Source organism: Bolinopsis microptera, chromosome 5, assembly GCF_026151205.1.
Source record: "Bolinopsis microptera isolate Bmic1 chromosome 5, MBARI_Bmic_1.0, whole genome shotgun sequence".
In the NCBI taxonomy this organism is placed as follows: Eukaryota; Metazoa; Ctenophora; class Tentaculata; order Lobata; family Bolinopsidae; genus Bolinopsis; species Bolinopsis microptera.
Window position 1 is genome coordinate 12,019,758 of NC_087076.1, and position 23,446 is coordinate 12,043,203.

A 23,446-nucleotide genomic window follows, 5' to 3' on the forward strand; every position below is an offset into this window, starting at 1 on the left:
ACAACATACTGGTTACATGGTTAGTGGTGGGGGTCGTCACATACAACACACAACATACTGGTTACATGGTTAGTGGTGGGGTCGGGGGATACAACACACAACATACGGGTTACATGGTTAGTGGTGGGGGCCGTCACATACAACACACAACATACTGGTTACATGGTTAGTGGTCACATACAACACACAACATACTGGTTACATGGTTAGTGGTGGGGGTCGTCACATACAACACACAACATACTGGTTACTGGTTAGTGGTGGGGGCCGTCACATACAACACACAACATACTGGTTACATGGTTAGTGGTGGGGGTCGGGGGATGGGTGTGGGCCGTGGGTGGTGTGGGGGTGTTTTATGTGATCTCCGGGTTTGATTTGCGGGTACTGGGAGGTGATGTAATGGGTTTTTATAATTTAATAATATTTATAACTTTCCCAACTAACGTTATTGTCATTCCAGAGACCTGGTCAAGTTATAGAGCTACAAAACTTAACAAACGTTGAGCCGAGGTCAACCTGAGATTCTATTGAACAAACCTCCTCACTTATTATAGGAACACTTCATTTTAAGTTTGATTTCTTAATATCATAATAAGATTATAGGTTGTCAGATTAGCCATGAATTTTGCGTCAATTTAATTGAGTCGAACTGTTGCTAGCTGAATTGATTTTTCACTCTAAACCAAGATTTAGAGTGAAACATCTGTCCACTCTCGGACAGACTGAAATCTCATTTCAGTTTCGAATTTGTTGCTATTGATAGTCCTATTTTTAAAATTTCAGTTTAAATCAAGGGTTTCTTTTATGATTTAATTTGTCAAATTTAACTCTATCGAACGAAATATAATCTGCCGTTATTTTGTCTACTCTGCAATGTATATGTAACAAACCCTGTGAATTATTGTATAGGTATTGTTAGTTATTAATTTGATGGGTTTTAAACTTATTTTCTGCAGGTTTTTTAATTTTTGTAAATACATAAATCTAGCCACTCTATAGATATGAACTGTCTTGAAAATATTTGTAAGACTATCACATGCTTGACTTTCAATACTATACTGCGTGTTTCCCTAATAACTAGCATCCCTATGCATGTTCGCGAATGTGTCTTCTAGGTTGATGATTCGTCCTGAGATGAGTGCTGTACATTAAAGCCTGGAAGTTTACAATACAACATCAGTTCTACCAGATTTAAACCGTCCTGGTTTGCCGGGTCTGTTTAGGGCTTGACATTTTCACTGAACTAATGGGGAGGTGTACAAATCTATTCTCACTGATGATTGTCATAGCGACCAATGAAATATGCAAACATACGTCACGTGTGGACACATATATTTGTCACGTGTGACACACGTGTGTTTTGCCGTATAGCAAGTCTTATTCATCCTATTATAAGGGGACAATTATATACATGTGTACACTGAACAATGTACATTATAGTTAAGCTCCTTGTAACTAAATCATCCCTTGAATACACATTCGTCTCATACGTAGTGAAAATGTAGTTAGCGAAGGTATCTTGATATTTAATTTAAATTTGAGACCAAGCAAGGTTTTCACGCGGTTTTTGTTTATGATGTAAATGGTTCGACGGTTCGCGAATCGTTGTTTTACACTATTCGGTTAAGGATTTCTGCATGCTATTTTGACAGTTTATTCATGTGTCTGGTTTATTTCAGTGATAGATAAGGATAATGATTTTCCAACTATTTTAATGAATTAAAGTTAAAGAGTTCTTTTACAGTTTCGTAATTGAAAAGTCGCTTTTCCCCAAGTATACTATTTTAGATGTACACAGTTTATTTAACCCTTTGTGCCCCCCTCCCGTGCTATTTGACAGCTGAGAATAAAATGTTATTTTTATTAAAATGATCCCTGTCCCTCGTTCTTTGGTAGCTTCAATGATCTCTATTAAACACACAGATAATTCGTAACATCAATCACACAATTCCACGATTGGCTCTTGGTTTCAAATAGTAATAGTAAAGGTGCACTATTATTATAATTAAACTGCACACAAGATCCAATACAATGGTCAATTAAATCCCATTTTATACATTAGCAGGATGAAATGGATGGCTCGGAATGCGCAGAACAGCAACCGATAACGTACCCAAGACAACCTCCTCAAGAAAACCAAACTGCAATCTCCTCCTCAAATTGTGGTGAATCCTCACTCACCAGTCCTATTGAATCATCACCCACCAGTCCTATTGAATCCTCACCTACCAGTCCTATTGAATCCTCACCTACCAGTCCTGGTGACATCTCAGTTCCAGATCAAACCTTTCATTCTGTCCGGAACGCTTCATTCACCACCTGTAAAGGTGGTACAGACAGCTTCTACTCTTGTGTTGACACCTCCGTGGAAGGTGACCAGAGTGACCTAGAGAGGACTGTTGTGGCGTCCACTCCCAGCAAGATCCACCACAATCCCAAAGATGCGATCTTCAGGAGTATGGAAAGTATTGAGGGAGTAGGTTTTGGTGAGGGTTCAGTAAGTGTGGTTGTGTCTGATGCTGAGTTGTCGAAAACCTCTTCCCGAGGATCGGTACCAGATCTGAACGTTGCGAATTCCAATCCAAGAATTTTCAAAACTCAAAGTTCTGTCGAGTTATTAGAAGACAGTGGCGAAGAAAATGTGATTGATGAGGATCCCTCTTCTAACTTAACAGAAAGGGCGGATAGTATAGACATCCTTCCTGCTTCATCTTCTATCAACGTTATCGGATCATCCGAGCACATCACTGATCATGTCGACCACGTAAGAGCACGAAACTCCCTCAGTAACGACACTACGGTCTCCATCAGGTCTTCCGTCTCTTCTATCGCCATCCTCGGTACATCTTCTCAGAGTCCGGACTTTACCCTACCATACTCCCTTCAAGAGGGTCCTGGTTCTGCAGAAGATGAAGCGTTTGATGAAATGCCAGACAGCTCTACAGTAGCAGAGGAGGAGGAGGGTGGTGTTGGAATACTGGAGACGTCTTTGGAGCTGATGACCACCTCTGTGGAGACCGTCCAAACTGAAGTTTCTCAAGAAGCCATGTCTGTGGATACTGTCATCAGTCCTTCTGTGTCTTTTGATCAGAAAAATAACTGGAAATCAGAACCATATTCAAATACAACGCCCGGTTTAGATGAAGGGTCCTTTCAAGATGATGAGGCGTCAAAAGAACAAAGTTCTAACATTGATTATTCAGACGAATCTAAACTACCCCCCTCGCCTAATTTGTTGGATGAAGTTTCCTCCCCTACTTCAAAAATCCAAAATACACTGGATCAGTTGTCTACTAACTCCTTAGGGACTACGAATCTGGAATCACCTTTAACTGAAATGGTTGACGAAGCAATACTTCCTCCTAATAGTGAAACTGAAAACCATTTATTCGATACTGTTACACCTGTTGACGGTTCTGGAACCGAATCACTGATATCTGAAACAGAGGATGGTGCTACTTCTAACTCAACCGAAGAATCTGGAAATCTTGAGGTGCAATCAACGAGCTCCCTACAACTTTCTACAGAAACAGTGATATACACTCCAATACCTGAGCAATACGATGTAACTGTCTCTCAACTTCCAGGTAACTATGAAGGTTGCCCTTCTGATGCCCAACAAGCATCTTCAAACCAGATAAACATTTCAACCTCAGAGCTAAAGCTGTCAGATAAAACTAAAGTTTCTGAAGAACCCGCTGAGAAAATAGTTGTTACTCCTTCACAATCCTCGGAACAAGCTACTAGAGTTGAGCAATTAACCGAAAGTTCAGTTATGTTAGAACAAACTCAGATTTCGAACTCAGACCTTCATGACATACTCCAAATTCTTCCCTCTAGGGCAGGTTTTGTTGTTTCAGAAATTTCAGGGCAAGCTGATGCAGCTGATTTAGAAAGAAAGGCGCCAAAGGATACTCACGAATCTGAAATTAGCGAGAAACTGAAAGCTCCTGTTTCAGAAATACCCATTCAAGCAGTTGTTGCTTCTTCAGAAATTCAACAAGATACACTGGCTTCTGAAATTCAAGAGCAACTAGATTTTGATTCTCAGACTGAAGTAATTTCAAACCAAGAAGATACACTGGCCTCTGAAATGACGGTGCAACTAGATGTTGATTTTCAGACTGAAGTAATTTCAAACCAAGAAGATACACTGGCCTCTGAAATGACGGAGCGACTAGATGTTGATTCTCAGACTGAAGTAATTTTAAACCAAGAAGATACACTGGCCTATGAAATGACGGAGCAACTAGATGTTGATTCTCAGACTGTTAAAGTAATTTTAAACCAAGAAGATACACTGGCTTCTGAAATGACGGTGCAACTAGATGTTGATTCTCAGACTGAAGTAATTTCAAACCAAGAAGATACACTGGCCTCTGAAATGACGGAGCGACTAGATGTTGATTCTCAGACTGAAGTAATTTTAAACCAAGAAGATACACTGGCTTCTGAAATGACGGTGCGACTAGATGTTGATTCTCAGACTGAAGTAATTTTAAACCAAGAAGATACACTGGCTTCTGAAATGACGGTGCAACTAGATGTTGATTCTCAGACGGAAGTAATTTCAAACCAAGAAGATACACTGGCTTCTGAAATGACGGAGCGACTAGATGTTGATTATCAGACTGAAGTAATTTTAAACCAAGAAGATACACTGGCTTCTGAAATGACGGAGCGACTAGATGTTGATTCTCAGACTGAAGTAATTTCAAACCAAGTAGATGCACTGGCTTCTGAAATGACGGAGCGACTAGATGTTGATTCTCAGACTGAAGTAATTTCAAACCAAGTAGATGCACTGACCTCTGAAATGACGGAGCGACTAGATGTTGATTCTCAGACTGAAGTAATTTCAAACCAAGAAGATACACTGGCTTCTGAAATGACGGTGCAACTAGATGTTGATTCTCAGACTGAAGTAATTTCAAACCAAGAAGATACACTGGCCTCTGAAATGACGGAGCGACTAGATGTTGATTCTCAGACTGAAGTAATTTCAAACCAAGAAGATACACTGGCCTCTGAAATGACGGAGCGACTAGATGTTGATTCTCAGACTGAAGTAATTTCAAACCAAGAAGATACACTGGCTTCTGAAATGACGGAGCGACTAGATGTTGATTCTCAGACTGAAGTAATTTCAAACCAAGAAGATGCACTGGCTTCTGAAATGACGGATCAGGTGAACCCCGATATTCCAGTATCAGAAATCCAGCAATCAGATATCCCAGCTTCAGAAACACAAATACAGAACCAAGCAGATATAACTTCTGCAGAAATTCCGAATCAAGTAGAAACTGCTTCTTCGGAAATTATGGAGCAACAAGCTCTTCCATCTTCAAAAATTCAGGACTATTCAAATGCAGCTTCTTTAGATGTACAGGAGCAACCAGATTCAGAATCAACGATCCCGGAGGAAGAAACCTCACCGGAAACCTCTAAGCAGCCTCAAGTTTCCCGCTGCATGTACCCTAATGTGGTGATAAAACCGAGCCTCCAGATAGCCGAGGGAGACATTGAAGCTCTTAAAATGATGGACCCAGTGGAGTACTCCTCGTCAGTGGAGTCTACTCCCTCTTCTGAGTTACCTCCTAGTATCTCTAGTCGGGAGCACACGGTAGCTATAATCATTGAGTTTCCTTCATTTAGTTTAATCGCTTGTTACTAGTTGCTAGCACAAATATTTGAAATATTTGTAGAATTAGTTTAATCATGAGCAATGTACAGTTAAACCCCGATTCACCGCGGTTGTATAATGTATAATGTATATGTCATATGTAAATTGTAAACTGTAAAAAAACCCCATTTCTTTGCAGACGAGTGAAACGTACGGAGACTTGAGTTTTGAGTCGGAGTTAACGGTCCACACTGACGATACCACGGTACCTCTTCAAGGAGGTCGCTCCTCCAGGTAGTACATCTGTTAATCAGCTAAAATATTCATGTTTCCTATTCACTGCTTAATAACCAGTGGCTATACCATCTCAACTCCCATATTTGATGTGAGAAAAGTTAATTATACCGCTGATAATTTATATGATATATTTGAGATGGTTTCATTACACAATTACGATAACAACAAATCCCAAATTACCAGTTTAATTAGTGGACTGAGCGTACCAGACTCGATACACATTTCCGAGGATCATCCAGCCTCTGACCTGCTTATCTCCCGGCTGGCGTCCGTCCTACCAAAGGATGACGTCATCTATATTACCACTAAACAGAAATACATGTAAGCTCTTGCTTTGATCTTGTTGTTGATTTAACTATTCAAGAACCATCTTGGGTAGTCTTAAAGTTTATAACAAATAATGAAATATTTGACGATGTATTTAATATTATCATCACAATTCACCTTTCATTCTGGTAATCTTTCATTCTGGTAATCTTCACAAGAAAAGGATAATGGAGGAAACCATCCTTATATAATATATTACAAATTGAATTACGTAGGAGAACTACCGTATTTTGAGTCTTGTCTGGTCAGGAACCAACGCGAACGATCGAAGTTCGGGGTAAAACTAATTAAATTGTGAGATAACAGTATTTATCATCCCTCTCGATGCTCCACGTAGGAATTAACCTGAATCAACTGTTATTTTCGATTTTGGTTCAGTTGCTTTAATGTGTTTGTGAGTGCTATTTCAATTAAATATGATCCGCCAGTTTCTCTCACTAACATATCTCTTATGTATGCTGACAGCCCATGATCTCCAAGCCTCTGGGGAGACCAATAAGCCACCAGGATCTCTAGATTTAGCAACCCTCCAACTACAGATCAGAGAAGAAGCCGTGTCCCTCAGAGAGGAGATGCACAACATGCTAGGGGGTGGTCACAACACTCTCTCTTGGGTTGTAAGGGACTTGGTGCAGGATGTAAGGGGTTACAAGGACCTCGTCTCGGAGCAGGGTAAAACGGTGGAGGACTTGATGACTAAACACGCTGAAGAGATGTCGAGGAAGTGAAGATGGACCTGAAAAAGGCACTGGATCAGTTGGATGGACTGAAGAGCAGGATGGATGTAATGAGATCTGAAGTGCGACTTATATCCCAGCACAAACTTACGTGGCAGAACAGTACGCAAAGTGACAGATATCACTCGGACTTCCTGGTGGATGGTGTTTACAGAATGACTGATGATGAAAGTGGCATAAATCCTGTCCAACACACTGCTGATAACCAAGTGGGTCCAAACATGATGGTGATGATAGACCTAGGAGCTCGGTTCAAGATCCATACAGTAAAACTTTGGAAAAGAACCTCATCGTGCTGTGATGGTCGCAATCCTGGACTCTTGATATACGCTGATGATACATTAGTTGGTGTAACGAAGGGGGTGAAGTATCTGTACAATATCCCAGTGAGCGGTGATGTTTATGCCTCGAAAATTTATGTCAAACAGCCGGCGACAATGACCGTCAATTTTCTGGAGATACAAGTCTTCGGAACAGGACCTTTCGGTGAAGACGAGATATAATTGATACCTCGGTTAAACACCAATTTAGTAATATTCTGAGGGACATTGAAAAATAAAAAGTATACCTGTTGTTAATTTAGTAATTTTTGAGGGACACAAAAATAAATAGTAAACAGTGTTAATTTAGTAGTATTCTTGTATTTTATTGCTGGAGTCTGTCTTAAAATCATTTTCTGTAACTGTTAACACACGTAGTTGATAATGTTCACCATATTGGGCTGCCCAATGCCCATATCAATCGCAGAAAGGGCGCTTTTATAATTTATATTAAACCATGGCATCAACGATCGTAAAAATAGCCCAGGTTGCTTAAACAGGTGGTTGGAGTTGTTTTTCGTTTCTGCGGGGCTTTTCGACCATCTGTTTTATATTTCCTGTTAGAGCTATTGTTAGCAGTCTTCTTCATGGCAGTGTTAAATCAATTTGCCACGAAAACAGAATTGATTTAACATCAATTATCTTCTGTTGTAAGAGCGATTTTTTAAACGTTTCTTAAAGATAGCTTAACAAGACAATCAGATCAGCAAAATGTCTGACAAACTTTCCAAAAAAGAAGTTTTCATACTCCCATTTAACTGATTCGCCGAATTTGCCGCCGTCGTAAAATAGGAAGTATTGTGAAAAATATTACTTTTACAACGAACATGCTCCGACATTCTCTGATCATATCAATAATATGCCTGCTTCCTTCCCTACAACTATCCCAACCTCTCGACAATAAATCCGTCAAAAATAGCTACCTGATCAACAAGGTGTTGTCTCTGGTTCGGGACTTGGTGCAGGATGTAAGGGGTTACAAGGACCTCGTCTCGGAGCAGGGTAAAACGGTGGAGGACTTGATGACTATACACGCTGAGGAGATGGAGGAAGTGAAGATGGACCTGAAAAAGGCACTGGATCAGTTGGATGAACTGAAGAGCATATTGTCTTGAACAATAGAAAGTATTTAGCGTAGTGGTATTTTGAAGTTTCCGAGAAGATTCATAAGAGGTGTTGTTATTTTGATGCTTGTCTGATTTCAGTTAGTAAGTTAGTACCAAAACCCACATATTTTTTAGACCAGCAGGACATTTTTATTTGTTTCTATACAATGGTTTTTCTGACTAAGCAGTGAGTTTATCTGTTCTGCCCAGGAAGATATTTTCTTCCAGCCGTCGTTGAGATCATTATTGAATTTAGGTAAACAATAGTTGAATAAATGATAATATAAAAAAACGCGCAACGAGTCGCTCTTGTATCATGCATCACTTGAAAAAAGATGTCAATTAAAGACTGTGGTGGAAAATGTAGGTTGACCATATCTAGCACCTCGCCAGCATATTATCTGGCAAATCACCAGCATCCAGATCTATTAATGCTTTTCAAATAAAGTTACAACGAATTCTTCATGTAGTGCATCATGGGTTTGGACAGGATATGACCGTTTAAAATATTTCCATCACGTTACATTACATAATTCTAAAACATCTGTTTAAGTGTAAATACTTCAACTGCATTTCGGGTTTAAACAAAGACAGACACCTCATCAGTCCTCCCCAGGGGCACTCATTGCTGTTTTGAGATAGATCCCGTTCTGCCGTGTCTAAATATTATCTATACATATTATCTTCATTCATGCTTTAAAGTTTCAGTTCTTATTCTGAGTTTATATTTGTTTGTGTCACATCCCGATAGAACACCCTGCTAATAGGCAGAACCAATCCAGTATAGAACAAGTTTAGATGTTCATGTTCACAAACAGGAAAATAATGAAGCTGACTTGCAGAGCAGCAGCATGAGAGTAGTCCTGGTTGTCTCCGTGTTCACTCTCTTCTCTTGCTGAGAAGAAAATTAAATTTAATAAACAAGATAACCCTTCAAAAATATTCTTTAACTGTTCTCTTGTCCTTCAAAATTTGATTAAATGGGTAAAATTAGATGCTAAGTATGCTTAGTGGAGTAAGGGATATTAGAAAAATGAGTTAACTCAGACGAAAGGTGGAATGGGGTAGACTTGGATAGAAAAATAACATTCGGAACGTTATCTTAACATCATAATTGAGTCTTCATATCTCTGCAAAATATTGCTGCACAGATGAGCCACCCATGATACTCATAGACTCAGTAATAATAATTGATTTGGGACTTGATTAGGTCTCCTCAATCATTCGAGCGACCTGCACCAATGTACTCCCGTAACATACCTTACTTAAACTAGCTTACTTACTTATTTTACTTATTTGCTGTTTTAGCTGCGCTGCAGCAGGGCCATCAACTGAAATGACCACCCTTATGCTTTACTTCGGACAACCATGGCTACATAGTTACGCTGTAGGCGGCACTTACAAGAAACCGAAAGATCAAGTACTAAGGCCAGCGACTGTTAATATAAATACCACACTTTCTTCGCCCGAAGCTTCGCTGTATTGATCATGTACAGCTCCTCATTTAACCCTCACACACGATTTCTCGAGGATTCAGCTGAGTAGACCGGGGGCTGCATAGGTCCAACGGAACCCTTTGCAGAGCGTCAACGACGCTCGCCCCGTGGCTAGCGGCACAGACGGGAATCGAACCCGGGACCCTGTGAATGCGAGGCATTTCACAAGCAGGCCGACCAACGAACTGCGCCACATAGCAGTTTGAGTTAACATACCCAGATCATAGGTTTCTTATTCAATTTTCATCTTACAGGTTAAACAAACTGGAATGTACTAACGAGAAGCTAAAGAGCTGTAACCAGTTATCAGCTGCTCAGTACGACAAGGCTGCTCAGAACTTTAAGTATTACACCCGTCTCTTGGTGGAGATGAGGCGGGATGTGGACACAGCTTTTAAACGGATACAGTGAGTTTTCTAGGTGGACATAGTTTTCAAGTTTCGTTTGTTTGTCTCCTACCGATAAAATGAGCATCCAAGCAGATTCCAGATTATATAATGAAGAAAATTATAAATGGAAAATACAAATAACACGTTCTGTACAGGTCGATAAAGGGGAAGCTAGCTGTCACCTACCCTGTAATATATGAGAGGATGAACAGAGAAGTAGAAACAGACTACACCCATCCTGACGAGGAGGACTTGGCGGACCTCGCAACTGCGTGAGTTTTGTCACGTGTTATGAGTTTTGTCACGTGTTATGAGTTTTGTCACGTGTTATGAGTTTTGTCACGTGTTATGTGTTTTTGTCGCGTGTTATGTGTTTTGTCACGTGTTATGTGTTTTTGTCACGTGTTATGTGTTTTTGTCACGTGTTATGAGTTTTGTCACGTGTTATAATGAGTTTTGTCACGTGTTATGTGTTTTTGTCACGTGTTATTTGTTTTGTAACGTGTTATGAGTTTTGTCACGTGCTATGAGTTTTTGTCACGTGTTATGAGTTTTGTCACGTGTTATGTGTTTTAACGATCTGAATCAAAGTTCTTCTAGAAATTTTAATCTTTTGTCGGCTGAAAACAATGCAAATTGTTGGCGTTGTTTTATTTCAAAAATTTATTGCAAATCTGGTTATTCACTGCTCTTTTCAAACTACAGAACCGTTGACTCTTTCTTCTTCTCATACTACCTCCACCAGTTCTACCCAATACCTTAGGCATTCCTCGAAAGACGACTCCACAAAAACTTACATCATCAACGATGACGAGATTTCAGAAGTGAAATAAAGAGAACGAGATGAGACGCTGATCTCTCTTCCACTCCTTATTTGGTCAGTAACTTAAGTCAGTCTCCTCTACCCAGATGGCTCTAATCTCCGAACACTTTTGACTTATTTGGACCCTATATTATTTACGTCAGATTTTTACCTCGCGTCATTTTGTAACCGACAGGGTCATTTAAGATCCCAACTTTTTTATCGTTCATGTTCCAGTTTCTTTACAGCTGGTGCAGTATTATTTAATATACGAATATAAATGTGCGAATGTTTCCTTTTGTGTTAGTTCAGTGTGTTTTTGTAAATTTGTTGCACGGAAGATTTTGTTAAGATATACGCGATGGATTGTTAAGCCAATTGTTCTAAACCTTGTTTATGTTTGATTTCTGTTGAACGATTAAGAGACAAGAGTTAGAAAACCGTCCAAAGCTGTGCTTTGATCAAGCTTTATGGTTATGTATATTTCGTAAAACTCAATAATTTATACGATTCGTTATTTAGTTGTATTAATTCTTTTCATCTTACTTAAACTTAAGAACTACGAAGTTCTAGAACAGAAATATGAAATTCAATTACACCTTTGATACAAATGTTATCAATAAAATATCTGAAAACTTCCGGTCATTTCTATATCAGTCACAATTACTCTAAGACTGTTATCTTTGTTCACTCAATAACGAGTATAAGTATACAGTATACAGTATACAGTATACTATAATCTAAAATGTATCTTAACAACTAGCAAAGTTTCCCTCAAATCAGCCATCTCGTCCCAATATTACACAGTTAACTGAGTAAGCTGTAGACGTGATGATGAGGTGTGTTATCACAATCCTTTCTCCTGTGCTGTCTAAATATACTTCACCAATTTAACCTGCTGGTGCTTATGATATCAAACATAGTTCTTTTCTCGATTTACCGTGTGATTTGCCTTTCTCCAGCTGTTTCTGCAATGCAAGGAGCTAGCTCATCAGCTCATGTAACACATCATAATCTTACTCCAATCTGTTGCTCATTAAACCTGGTAACCACTCAGAGACCTTGTGATTCATGTTGCACGTGCAGTAAATCACGTGTTTTCCATCTTGAACATGTAGTTGTGATTGTTGCACGTGCAGTAAATCATGTGTTTTCCATCTCGACCATGTAGACCTTGTGATTGTTGCACGTGCATTAAATCATGTGTTTTCCATCTTGACCATGTAGACCTTGTGATTGTTGCAGTCACTAACGTACAGTCTATCCTCGGGATCTGTAGCAATGGAGTTGGGGGTGATTTGTTCTCCTTGAAGTGTGTAGACTCCAAACTGAAGCAGCTGGGCTCCTTTCAGGTTCAGAACCTAGTGATTATCGGATATTATTCAGTTGTACAAGGTTATAATAGTTCAAACAAGGTTTGGTGACGATATACATGTTTATTGTTTAAGAAGAGTCAAGCAACTACTCATTATTTATCACTTGATCAACCGCAATACACCATAAAGTTTTTGATACTTTTTCTCTTTATAATTCAGAACCGTTAGTATAATTTGGCCTAATTGGGCCTAATTGGCCCTCTGAACCTGTATGAAAGTGTAGCCCCAGTCGACGATGTAGATTTTTCCACGGTTGATTGCAATTGAACGAGGAGCTTGGAGATGCAGATTGCTTCCAATTGTTCGTAGATACTTTCCCTCGCTGTCAAATACCTGATAAGTTGCTGTTGTTATTATCCTAATTATGCTGTTATGCTCATAAAGTCATAAGAAGTATCCAAGAAGGGTGGATAAAAGGATTGACAAACAGATTTTACAAATATATGACCTACAAGATTGTTATATATTCTAGTCTCATTTAATTTCATTTATTTTGAATTGTAGTTGACGAAGTGAGAGTCTCCACTCAGTGTGTTAAAACATAATTCTTTGTCGACGTTTCGGCTACATGCCTTTGTCATAGACAGGACGTATTGATAACTTACATAGCTGCAAAGTTACGATGTTAAAATAATCTATTAATATTACGAAATATTACAACAACAAATAACATCTTGAAACCCATACAATTAACAAGTCTATGACAAAGGCATGTAGCCGAAACGTCGACAAAGAATCATTTAATTTCAGTTGAAAATGAAATTTGCCTACCTGAAGCCTCTGATTGTACAAATCTGCCACGTAAATATTATCATACTTGTCAACTGCCACCGAATGAGGCCCATCAAAATCTCCCTCCTCTTTCCCGTATTTCCCGAACACTAAGTTCCGCTTCCCGGACTGAGAGATGACCCTAACCCGGTGGTTGCCCGTATCAGCCACCACCACTGAGTTCTCAGAGTTGACGCAGACTGAGAAGGGCCGGTTCAGGATACCAGTCAGGGTTCTTTGGTGGCAGCCTTCTTGTGTGTACCAGTGAAGAGAGTTCCTGTTGAGGAGAGGTTTCTTTTATTGAAGTGATATGCTGTGCAGGTGGGAGGAGATATTTTGGAGAATATATCGATAAGTTATTATTATGATATTTTTGAACAGCTATGAAGTGTTTAGATATTCAGTTCACGATCATTTGTTTAAATGAACGCTTAAGTGCCTCCAGCGTCTAATTAATGTCCGTTCAAATAAAGGTAATTTAATAAATTCTTAAGATAATAAAAAGATGTCTACCTAAATGTATCCGCTACAATAATCATCCCGTTCTTATCAATACAAACATCATTAGGCCTATCAAAAGGTGAGCTGTCTCCATCACTGGTAATACTCAGTTCGTGTTGAAGGGTGGAGTTTAGGATTTGCACCCTGTTGTTACCTGGGGACAAGGGTTAAGCATGTGTATTGTGCAATAATCTCTCAATAATAATGTGCAATTTCTCAAAACACCTTAAAATTAAATTAAATGTAGCTCACGCCTCACACTTTTGTATTTTGAAATTGCATTTAACATTTTTCGATATCCATGCACATTTTAATCATGTTAATGTATGATAGTGAACCTGCGTCAGCGATGTAAAGTGCGCCCCCGTGTGATCTGAGTCCGAGTGGGTACTGGAACTCCCCGGACTCGGTCCCCTTACCTCCCACTAACTGTCCTGTTAATGCTGAACTGCCTGCAGGGGGCGGAACTGGGGTGTTAGTTTAGTGATGTGGTCATGTTTGTTATTTATTGTTTTCAATCTTAAATCCACAGTGAGATCACAGCTCATAGTTTCACACAATTGCTCGGTCACCTGTCTGTAATATTTTTATATTAATAATGTTTACTCTAGTGGTGCCTAAATTTAAAAACAAATAACGAGCGGGATCTCAATGTGCCCTGACAGACACTAGCCGGAATAATGCTGGCACTGCCACTAAGCCAGAGCAATGTTGGCACTAAGCCAGAGCAATGTTGGCGAGTGTAATTGTATGAATGAACCTGTTTGGAGTGACAGTACAATATTGGGATCTCCCAAACTCCTGGCTGCCCTGCAGATGTTATCCAAGTTATGTGGTTCAAATACGATGTTCTTGGTTTCCCCAAACACTGTAGTGGGGGTGGAGGGGGCACTGAACTCAACGTCTGTCTTCATCAGTTCCACGTCCGAACAGTGGAGTGTTTCTAGAACCTTCTGTTTTCTCTGAGACACGTTTACTATTGTTGTTATATTAAGGATGTGATGTACGCGCTGTTTGTCGAACGCTTATAATTCATTGCACATTGTTTCGCTTCGGCTTATTTGAATTTCTACATTTGTGTTAAACTTCAATTCATACAGATTGTTATTTTATTATCAGGTATTATGTAATTTTCATAAAATATGATAACCAAATTAATTTTGACACGTGACAGTGATTCTGAGTACTGATTAGTCACGTCTGCAATGCTAAAAGCTGATTAGTTAATCTCTGTCCCAGGCCAATATAACTATAAAAAATACAATTTTACAAACAACAACCTTTTCAAGAGCAGTTCTCTTAGAAATGAGTCGTTCTCTTTGTCTGTTTAGAATCTCCTGTGATAATCTTTTGTCCCGATCTAGAGCTGCCATCAGGTTCTTCTCCCTGCTCTTTATTGCGGTGATACACTGTTCCACTGACTCTGTTATCAACTTCTTAGCGGTCGCTGTCGAACCTTCCAGCATTCCTTTCTGGGAACTGAAATTCAAGATTGGATGTATATTGCTAGAAAGTTCTATAATAAGCTATATTATTATTTCCCAAGTACCAAGATGAAGAAGGATTCCTGTCTTAACTTTATTATCTAGGTTGTTAAGATCAAATCAACGTTTTTACTGTTACTGACTACTAAGTAACCCTTGGAAGTAACCAAGAGACTGAAGCAACAGATACTGCGTTGTTAACCAGGGGATGAGGGGATGCATAAATGGAGGATACCTCACCTAAATGGAGGATACCTCACCTAAATGGAGGATACCTCACCTAACATGGTTAAGCCGGACATCCAGTTCAGCTTGAGATGAGGTACACTCCTTATCAATACTTCTCAGTCTCGTTCTTATCTAGCGGGGATGGGTGAAAGTAAGATAGTGTTACTAATAAATTTACTAATTACGCTCGACATTTAGTTTTTTGTAGTTATGAACCGTATCAAATAAATCGAGTGGCCAATATTTTAAATATGTTTCTGATTAATAATCGCTACGCCATCGTCCACTGATGATATGCCTCCTTAGATATGGGTGATGTGTTGGAACTGCCATTTGGGTCCCAAACCAATGCCATTTGGGTCTTGATGATCTCTTTGTGTCTCAAACCGATAATAAAGTATTAACAATGTATTTGAAGTGTTTCCTACCTCTTCGCTAGCCTGAGTAAGGGTCAGAGTCTGGTGAAGTTTATGGGTTGTGACGGCACACAGCGTACAACAGCTCTCCTGACACTCCTTACAGTACATCTGAGGGGGGTCATGTGATAAAAAAGAGGGTAGTAACCCTGAGTAACCCTGAGTAACCCTGAGTAACCCTGAGTAACCCTGAGTAACCCTGAGTAACCCTGAGTAACCCCGAGTAACCCTGAGTAACCCTGAGTAACCCCTAGTAACCCTGAGTAACCCTGAGTAACCCCTAGTAACCCTGAGTAACCCTGAGTAACCCTGAGTAACCCTGAGTAACCCCGAGTAACCCTGAGTAACCCTGAGTAACCCTGAGTAACCCTGAGTAACCCCGAGTAACCCTGAGTAACCCCGAGTAACCCTGAGTAACCCTGAGTAACCCCGAGTAACCCCGAGTAACCCCGAGTAACCCTGAGTAACCCTGAGTAACCCTGAGTAACCCTGAGTAACCCTGAGTAACCCTGAGTAACCCTGAGTAACCCTGAGTAACCCTGAGTAACCCTGAGTAACCCTGAGTACCCTGAGTAACCCTGAGTAACCCTGAGTAACCCTGAGTAACCCTGAGTAACCCTGAGTAACCCTGAGTAACCCTGAGTAACACAGCGTACAACAGCTCTCCTGATCAAAAAGAGGGTAGTAACCCTGAGTAACCCTGAGTAACCCTGAGTAACACAGCGTACAACAGCTCTCCTAATGAAAAAGAGGGTGGTAACCCTGAGTAACCCTGAGTATTGAGTAACCCTGAGTAACCCAGAGTAACTCTGAGTAACCCTGAGTAACCCTGAGTAACCCAGAGTAACACAGCGTACAACAGCTCTCCTGATCAAAAAGAGGGTGGTAACCCTGAGTAACCCTGAGTAACCCTGAGTAACACAGCGTACAACAGATCTCCTGATCAAAAAGAGGGTGGTAACCCTGACTAACCTAATTGAGTAACCCTGAGTAACCCTGAGTAACCTTGAGTAACCTAATTGAGTAACCCTGAGTAACCCTGAGTAACCCTGAGTAACAAAAATGGGGGAGGTGATATAAACCCTGGAGGTTAAACACTGTTTCCTTATAATAGGATTAAAATTCATCGAAAGACATAATTCTTCCAGCGTGCTTGGAAAATTCCCCGTGATTTAACACCAACATTGATCAAACCTATCCAGTTTCTGCGGTTCGACTCCTAAATTTTGAATATTACGAAATGCGAAAGTTGAAGTCGATTCGTGTTGATAATTAAATTTTACCCAGGTGCAAGCCTACTATCAGGCCATGCCAGGATCATTGAGGAGTAAAACAGTTAGCAGCCACTTCATTGGTCAATCGTTCCATCTGCTGCGGTCCTCAGTTCATTTTATATTTCATTTAATTGAGTTATTGGTATTCCTCTATCACATCTTTTAACCTTTTTCCTGAGCTGATATCAATTTTCTAAATTGGTCCAAGTTTCAGGGGTGCACCACCACAGTGAAATTGATATAATGATATTGTTAGAGTAATTTGATAACTCAATGGACATACATTGGCAGAATTAGTCATACTGTTACCATGGCAACCAACGTAACAGCATACTCAACTGTTTGGCCCTCTTCTTTTTAAAGTTAGCTTTGCGTCATCGAGATACTTTCTTAGTTTCTTACGTAGATTACATTATGCGTTTATTCCATTTCAATTGAACTTTATAATTTCCTACTAATCTCTTATCGTAAAAGCCCGCCTTTTCTTTCATTGTCACTCTATTCTTCCCGCTCATATTTGTAAATTAAATCACCAGATTCACTAATAATTACTGGGAGCCTTACTAATTCCGGGTCTCCGTAGCAACGTAAACTCAGTGTAGAGGGACATGGATTACAAGAAGCCGAGGCACGCGGAGTCTCTGATAGAAGCTTTCTACACGTACAAACAACACGAGTTGTTCTGTGATGCCACCCTGGTCGTAGACGAGGAGCAGATCGGTAGTACAGAGCTTGAGCTAATTTTTATAATTCCAGAAGGCAGAAGGCAGAAAGTACTATTTCTTTTGTTAGCTGAAATTTGGATGTTATAAGAGTGTAAGGGTGGCTGTTGAATGGCGATGTGCCAACTTTGCTTTTCCTAATGAAAACAATAAACTCCAGTCTCCAACAAGCAAACTAAAGTATTGATTATATACCCTTCCAATTTATACTTTATTGCCAAATACAGCTAAAATGGAGAATAATCAGTAACCACGTTACACATACTCCCCACCCAGGAGTACATCGAGCAATACTCTCATACGGGAGCCCCTACTTCCAGACCCTGTTCGACAGCCGCTACTCAAACGATCACATCGCACAAGTTGTCCTCCACAACGTGGAGTCCACCGCAGTCCGCACTGCCATCGACTACATCTACACGGGGAAGATAACGATAAAGGAGAGCAATGTTGAGAACCTGTACTGTGTGGTGGACCTATTCCAGCTGACTGATCTGAGGGACCTGTGTGTGGACGTGTTGGAGAAGGGTCTGGATCACAACAACTGTATTGACAGGTTGAGATTCTCGGAGCAGCAGGAGATTGAGCGACTCTATAACGCCGCCCTGAGGGTCTCCAAATCGAGGTTTAAGGAGGTGATTGAGGAGGAGGCGTACAGACTCATGCCATTTGAGAAAGTGTACGAGCTGATATCAGCAGATGATCTGAATGTGGACGAGGAGAGGATGGTGTATGAAGCGGTGATGAAGTGGGTAAACCATAACCAGGAGCGGAGAAAGAAGCACCTGTCAGAGCTCCTGACTCATGTCAGGTTCCCTCTAATCCCTCCCATCTACCTCCTGGAGATTGTTGCTAGAGAGAAGATACTGTTGGAGGATCCCGTCTGCAGACAAATGTTGGACAGTGCTAAAGATTTTCACATTCTAAAAGGGTCGACCGGAGCGGTGGAGACAAGTGGTCCTTCCCCCAGGCAGGGTGTTCAGTCAGGTATGGTATTTATTTTCGGGGGCGAGGGAACTGAACACCATGTGGATTGTTACAACCCCAGAACCAACAACTGGAGTAAAAGAGGTAAGATGAGAGCCCCACGAAGAGAGGCCTCTGCTGTGTGCATTAAAAACAAGATCTACATTTTAGGAGGCGAGAACGACAAAAGAGGTATCCTGAACAGCACTATAATATACCTCATAGACTCAGATAAATGGGTAGCTTCCACCAAGATGCGTTACAAAAGGTCCGGACATGGGTCCTGCGTTATAAACGGCCACATATACGTAACAGGAGGCCACAACGGGGAAACCATCCTGAACACCGCAGAGAAATACGAACCGGACACAGAGCTGTGGATGACATTGTCCCCGATGAACATGGAGAGGTGCTGGCTAGGGGTAGCCAGCACGGGGGGCCACATGTTCGCGGCTGGGGGGTACGATGGAGATTGTGTTCTGGACAGTGTGGAGGTGTACCTTCCTGGTAATGATAAGTGGAGTTATGTGGCCCCCATGCTGCTGCCCCGAGAGAGGCTGGGACTCTGTGCGATTAGAGGGACGATGTATGCTGTAGGGGGCAGGAGGGGGCGTGCTATAGCGGACTGCGAGTGTTACGACTCTAGATCTAACTCCTGGAGGAAGATCTCTCCTCTTCTGGCTCCAAGGGATGGTATGGGCGTGGTGGTTAATGATAAGTTTATTTACGCTATTGGAGGGTTCTCTGTTAAGTCGCACGCTTTAACTGTGGAGAGGTTTGTACAGAAGAAGAACCTGTGGGAACGGGTCTGTCCGATGACTCGGTTACATGATCTGGCAGCTGTGGTTGCTACGTAGTGAGGTGTGGTTGCTACGTAGTGAGGTGTGGTTACTACGTAGTGAGGTGTGGTTACTACGTAGTGAGGTGTGGTTGCTACGTAGTGAGGTGGTTAAAACAGATTGTCCACAGTTTATGTCACTGTCTAGTTTCAAATGGGAGTATAACGAGTAACCTCGCGAATTGTCAAGACGACGGATTCAAGCGTCAAAGTATTTAAAAGCAAATTAGATCACCAATACTGTTATATGCGGCATTATTATCTGTATCAAAAAATAATCCTATTGATTGTGCACTGAACAAATTCTGAGTATTTACAAAAACTTTTATTTTACTCACTTTGATTATTTCTGTGCGGTGGTTCTTACAAACTCGTATTTTCGATAACGTTCTTCTGTCCTCACCTCTTTCCAATGTTAGCAAATCCGCTGAGATTTTATTAATTTATTATTCAATACATCCTTGTAATTAGATGCATGATGTTAACATAACATTATGTTATTTTTGTGGTAACCATAATAATGTTTTTGATACATTTTTTGGAATAAAACCTGACTGTTTCATTAGTACAAGTAGTTTGGCTCCACAAAATATTGTACATTGAAATGAATATCCCTCCCTAAAAAAGTGAATTTTGCCACTTGCCATATCTTATCCAACACCAGTGAAAAGCAAATTACCCCGTCCTGGTATCCTATTGGTATTAAAGGTTTTTTTTCAGGTCCTACCTATTTCTAAGAGGTTGTTGTGTTTTCTCCCAGGTCCTACCTATTTCTAAGAAGTTGTTGTGTTTTCTCCCAGGTCCTACCTATTTCTAAGAGGTTGTTGTGTTTTCTCCCAGGTCCTACCTATTTCTAAGAGGTTGTTGTGTTTTCTCCCAGGTCCTACCTATTTCTAAGAGGTTGTTATGTTTTCTCCCAGGTCCTACCTATTTCTAAGAGGTTGTTGTGTTTTCCCCCAGGTCCTACCTATTTCTAAGAGGTTGTTGTGCTTTCTCCCATGTCCTACCTATTTATAAGAGGTTGTTGTGTTTTCTCCCAGGTCCTACCTATTTCTAAGAAGTTGTTGTGTTTTCTCCCAGGTCCTACCTATTTCTAAGAGGTTGTTGTGTTTTCTCCTAGGTCCTACCTATTTCTAAGAAGTTGTTGTGTTTTCTCTCAGGTCCTACCTATTTCTAAGAGGTTTTTGTGTTTTCTCCCAGGTCCTACCTATTTCTAAGAAGTTGTTGTGTTTTCTCCCAGGTCCTACCTATTTCTAAGAGGTTGTTGTGTTTTCTCCCAGGTCCTACCTATTTCTAAGAGGTTGTTGTGTTTTCTCCCAGGTCCTACCTATTTCTAAGAGGTTGTTGTGTTTTCTCCCAGGTCCTACCTATTTCTAAGAGGTTGTTATGTTTTCTCCCAGGTCCTACCTATTTCTAAGAGGTTGTTGTGTTTTCCCCCAGGTCCTACCTATTTCTAAGAAGTTGTTGTGTTTTCTCCCAGGTCCTACCTATTTCTAAGAGGTTGTTGTGTTTTCTCCCAGGTCCTACCTATTTCTAAGAAGTTGTTGTGTTTTCTCCCAGGTCCTACCTATTTCTAAGAGGTTGTTGTGTTTTCTCCCAGGTCCTACCTATTTCTAAGAGGTTGTTGTGTTTTCTCCCAGGTCCTACCTATTTCTAAGAGGTTGTTGTGTTTTCTCCCAGGTCCTACCTATTTCTAAGAGGTTGTTATGTTTTCTCCCAGGTCCTACCTATTTCTAAGAGGTTGTTGTGTTTTCCCCCAGGTCCTACCTATTTCTAAGAGGTTGTTGTGCTTTCTCCCATGTCCTACCTATTTATAAGAGGTTGTTGTGTTTTCTCCCAGGTCCTACCTATTTCTAAGAAGTTGTTGTGTTTTCTCCCAGGTCCTACCTATTTCTGAGAGGTTGTTGTGTTTTCTCCTAGGTCCTACCTATTTCTAAGAAGTTGTTGTGTTTTCTCTCAGGTCCTACCTATTTCTAAGAGGTTTTTGTGTTTTCTCCCAGGTCCTACCTATTTCTAAGAAGTTGTTGTGTTTTCTCCCAGGTCCTACCTATTTCTAAGAGGTTGTTGTGTTTTCTTCCAGGTCCTACCTATTTCTAAGAGGTTTTTTTGCTTTCTCCCAGGTCCTACCTATTTCTAAGAGGTTGTTGTGTTTTCTTCCAGGTCCTACCTATTTCTAAGAGGTTGTTGTGTTTTCTTCCAGGTCCTACCTATTTCTAAGAGGTTGTTTTGCTTTCTCCCAGGTCCTACCTATTTCTAAGAGGTTGTTGTGTTTTCTCCCAGGTCCTACCTATTTCTAAGAAGTTGTTGTGTTTTCTCTCAGGTCCTACCTATTTCTAAGAGGTTGTTGTGTTTTCTCCCAGGTCCTACCTATTTCTAAGAGGTTGTTGTGTTTTCTCCCAGGTCCTACCTATTTCTAAGAGTTTTTTGTGTTTTCTCCCAGGTCCTACCTATTTCTAAGAGGTTGTTGTGTTTTCTCCCAGGTCCTACCTATTTCTAAGAGGGTTTTGTGTTTTCTCCCAGGTCCTACCTATTTCTAAGAGGTTGTTGTGTTTTCTCCCAGGTCCTACCTATTTCTAAGAGGTTGTTGACACTCAAGTTTACTGGGAACCCGAAAGTGCCGTTGAAAGGCACTGAGAAGGGTTGTCTGCAAGTTGGACAGTTCAGCAGGGAACCAGCTCTTTCTGATGGTATTAGGAAGATTTAGATTATAAGAAGATAAAGTTATACTGTATACTTAGTGGTGTATTTGAGAAAGCTATAACATATAATAATAATAATGTGTAGTTATTGACTACTGATAGTGATATAACGTGACACATAAAACACACAGTAGCAGTGCTGCAGGTGTAACTTATATTTTAAACTTTTAAGGATCTGAGTCGTACAAATTAAGTTTTTAAGCAGTCCTAAGCTAGTTTAACAACTGTTGTTAAGCGGATATTTATCAATATTTTAATATTATTAATATTACGATCTTGAATAGGCCATTGACAGAAAACAAAAGCCGTTATGATAGGTTACATTATCATTACCAATTATCAACTCCAAAGTTCAAGTCCTTATTTACAATTCAACATTTCTCGTTAACTTCCCAGCTATTTTATTGACTGTAACAGTATTATGTACCCACCGTTTTTAATGAAGATAGTAAGACAGGCACTGCAGAGAGAATGAAGGCAAGGGAGAGCTCGGGGAGCTTTGAGAGGTCCACCATACCTGTCCAGACATATTGGACACCTTAGTTCCAAGTCTATCCGCTCAGACACCGCTGCACTCTGAAGCAAACCTGCCTGAATTGATGACATTTAACCATGGTGGATATTTCCTTCCTCGGGTACGTTGGGTTTTAAATTTACTGTTGACGGGTTGGTTGAAGGTGGAAAGTTTCAAGTGAGGTAGAATTCTTACCATACTAGACTGGCTTGTAGTCGAAGATTTCATGGCCGTCAAACGAAAAGAAACAAAAAAAGAGACAAAAACGAAAGATAAACTCGAGTAGTCGAGTCGACGAAGTACTATATTTTGTGTCGTTGATTGCGTGCTTGACCTATGCTTGTGTGTAGTGTATTGCTTTGGCATGCAGCAAAGACTGTGATACTGTCTATAACAGTCATCTGATCAACTCCAACCCCTCTGTTGTTGTTGTGGAGGGAATCTCGTGATTCTTTTGTTTGGGGTCAGGTGAGTCATTTTGTGAAGGAGCGCTAGGTATTTTCTGAAGGAATCTCTATTCTTGAGAGGTATTTTTGAAGGAATTTGCATATTAAGAT

At 40.4% G+C, this 23,446-nt stretch overlaps 4 protein-coding genes across 7 annotated transcripts in view; 3 read left to right on the plus strand and 1 right to left on the minus strand.

Annotated features, from left to right (window-relative positions):
• The window catches only part of LOC134816068 (inosine-5'-monophosphate dehydrogenase 1-like), a 75,601-nt gene extending 73,710 nt beyond the window's left edge, over positions 1–1,891 (plus strand). For both annotated transcript variants that reach the window (XM_063824790.1, XM_063824797.1), the window contains exon 12: positions 464–1,891. In XM_063824790.1, the coding sequence (XP_063680860.1) occupies positions 464–523 (60 nt within the window). In that variant the 3' untranslated portion in view covers positions 524–1,891. The remainder of the gene's footprint in view (positions 1–463) is intronic.
• LOC134816059 (mucin-2-like) overlaps positions 1–11,617 on the plus strand; it is an 85,326-nt gene extending 73,709 nt beyond the window's left edge. Inside the window, exons 2-7 of one of the 2 annotated variants that reach the window (XM_063824780.1) lie at positions 2,067–5,626; positions 5,826–5,920; positions 6,107–6,244; positions 10,164–10,316; positions 10,454–10,570; positions 11,044–11,617. In XM_063824780.1, the coding sequence (XP_063680850.1) occupies positions 2,075–5,626; positions 5,826–5,920; positions 6,107–6,244; positions 10,164–10,316; positions 10,454–10,570; positions 11,044–11,131 (4,143 nt within the window). In that variant the 5' untranslated portion in view covers positions 2,067–2,074 and the 3' untranslated portion in view covers positions 11,132–11,617. The remainder of the gene's footprint in view (positions 1–2,066; positions 5,627–5,825; positions 5,921–6,106; positions 6,245–10,163; positions 10,317–10,453; positions 10,571–11,043) is intronic. The other variant, XM_063824781.1, reaches the window with a different exon arrangement.
• Positions 11,535–23,261, minus strand: LOC134816064 (tripartite motif-containing protein 3-like). Of its 2 annotated transcripts, none has more exons than XM_063824786.1 (13): positions 23,085–23,261; positions 22,807–22,951; positions 22,244–22,357; positions 20,015–20,103; positions 15,889–15,987; positions 15,513–15,592; positions 15,029–15,227; positions 14,509–14,710; positions 14,087–14,200; positions 13,761–13,902; positions 13,248–13,524; positions 12,684–12,809; positions 11,535–12,461 (listed from the first exon to the last, which is right to left on the minus strand). In XM_063824786.1, exons 1-13 carry the CDS (start codon positions 23,253–23,255, stop codon positions 12,300–12,302), a joined length of 1,920 nt encoding a protein of 639 aa, XP_063680856.1. In that variant the 5' UTR covers positions 23,256–23,261; the 3' UTR covers positions 11,535–12,299. The 2 variants fall into 2 exon arrangements, with proteins under 2 accessions (XP_063680856.1, XP_063680857.1); XM_063824787.1 differs by having other exon boundaries at positions 22,807–22,966; positions 23,085–23,189.
• Positions 17,732–20,218, plus strand: LOC134816066 (kelch-like protein diablo). Its single transcript, XM_063824789.1, has 2 exons — positions 17,732–17,870; positions 18,149–20,218. The coding sequence occupies exons 1-2, from the start codon at positions 17,759–17,761 to the stop codon at positions 19,693–19,695; spliced, it is 1,659 nt and encodes a 552-aa protein (XP_063680859.1). The 5' UTR covers positions 17,732–17,758; the 3' UTR covers positions 19,696–20,218.
• Positions 23,262–23,446: the final 185 nt, after the last annotated feature.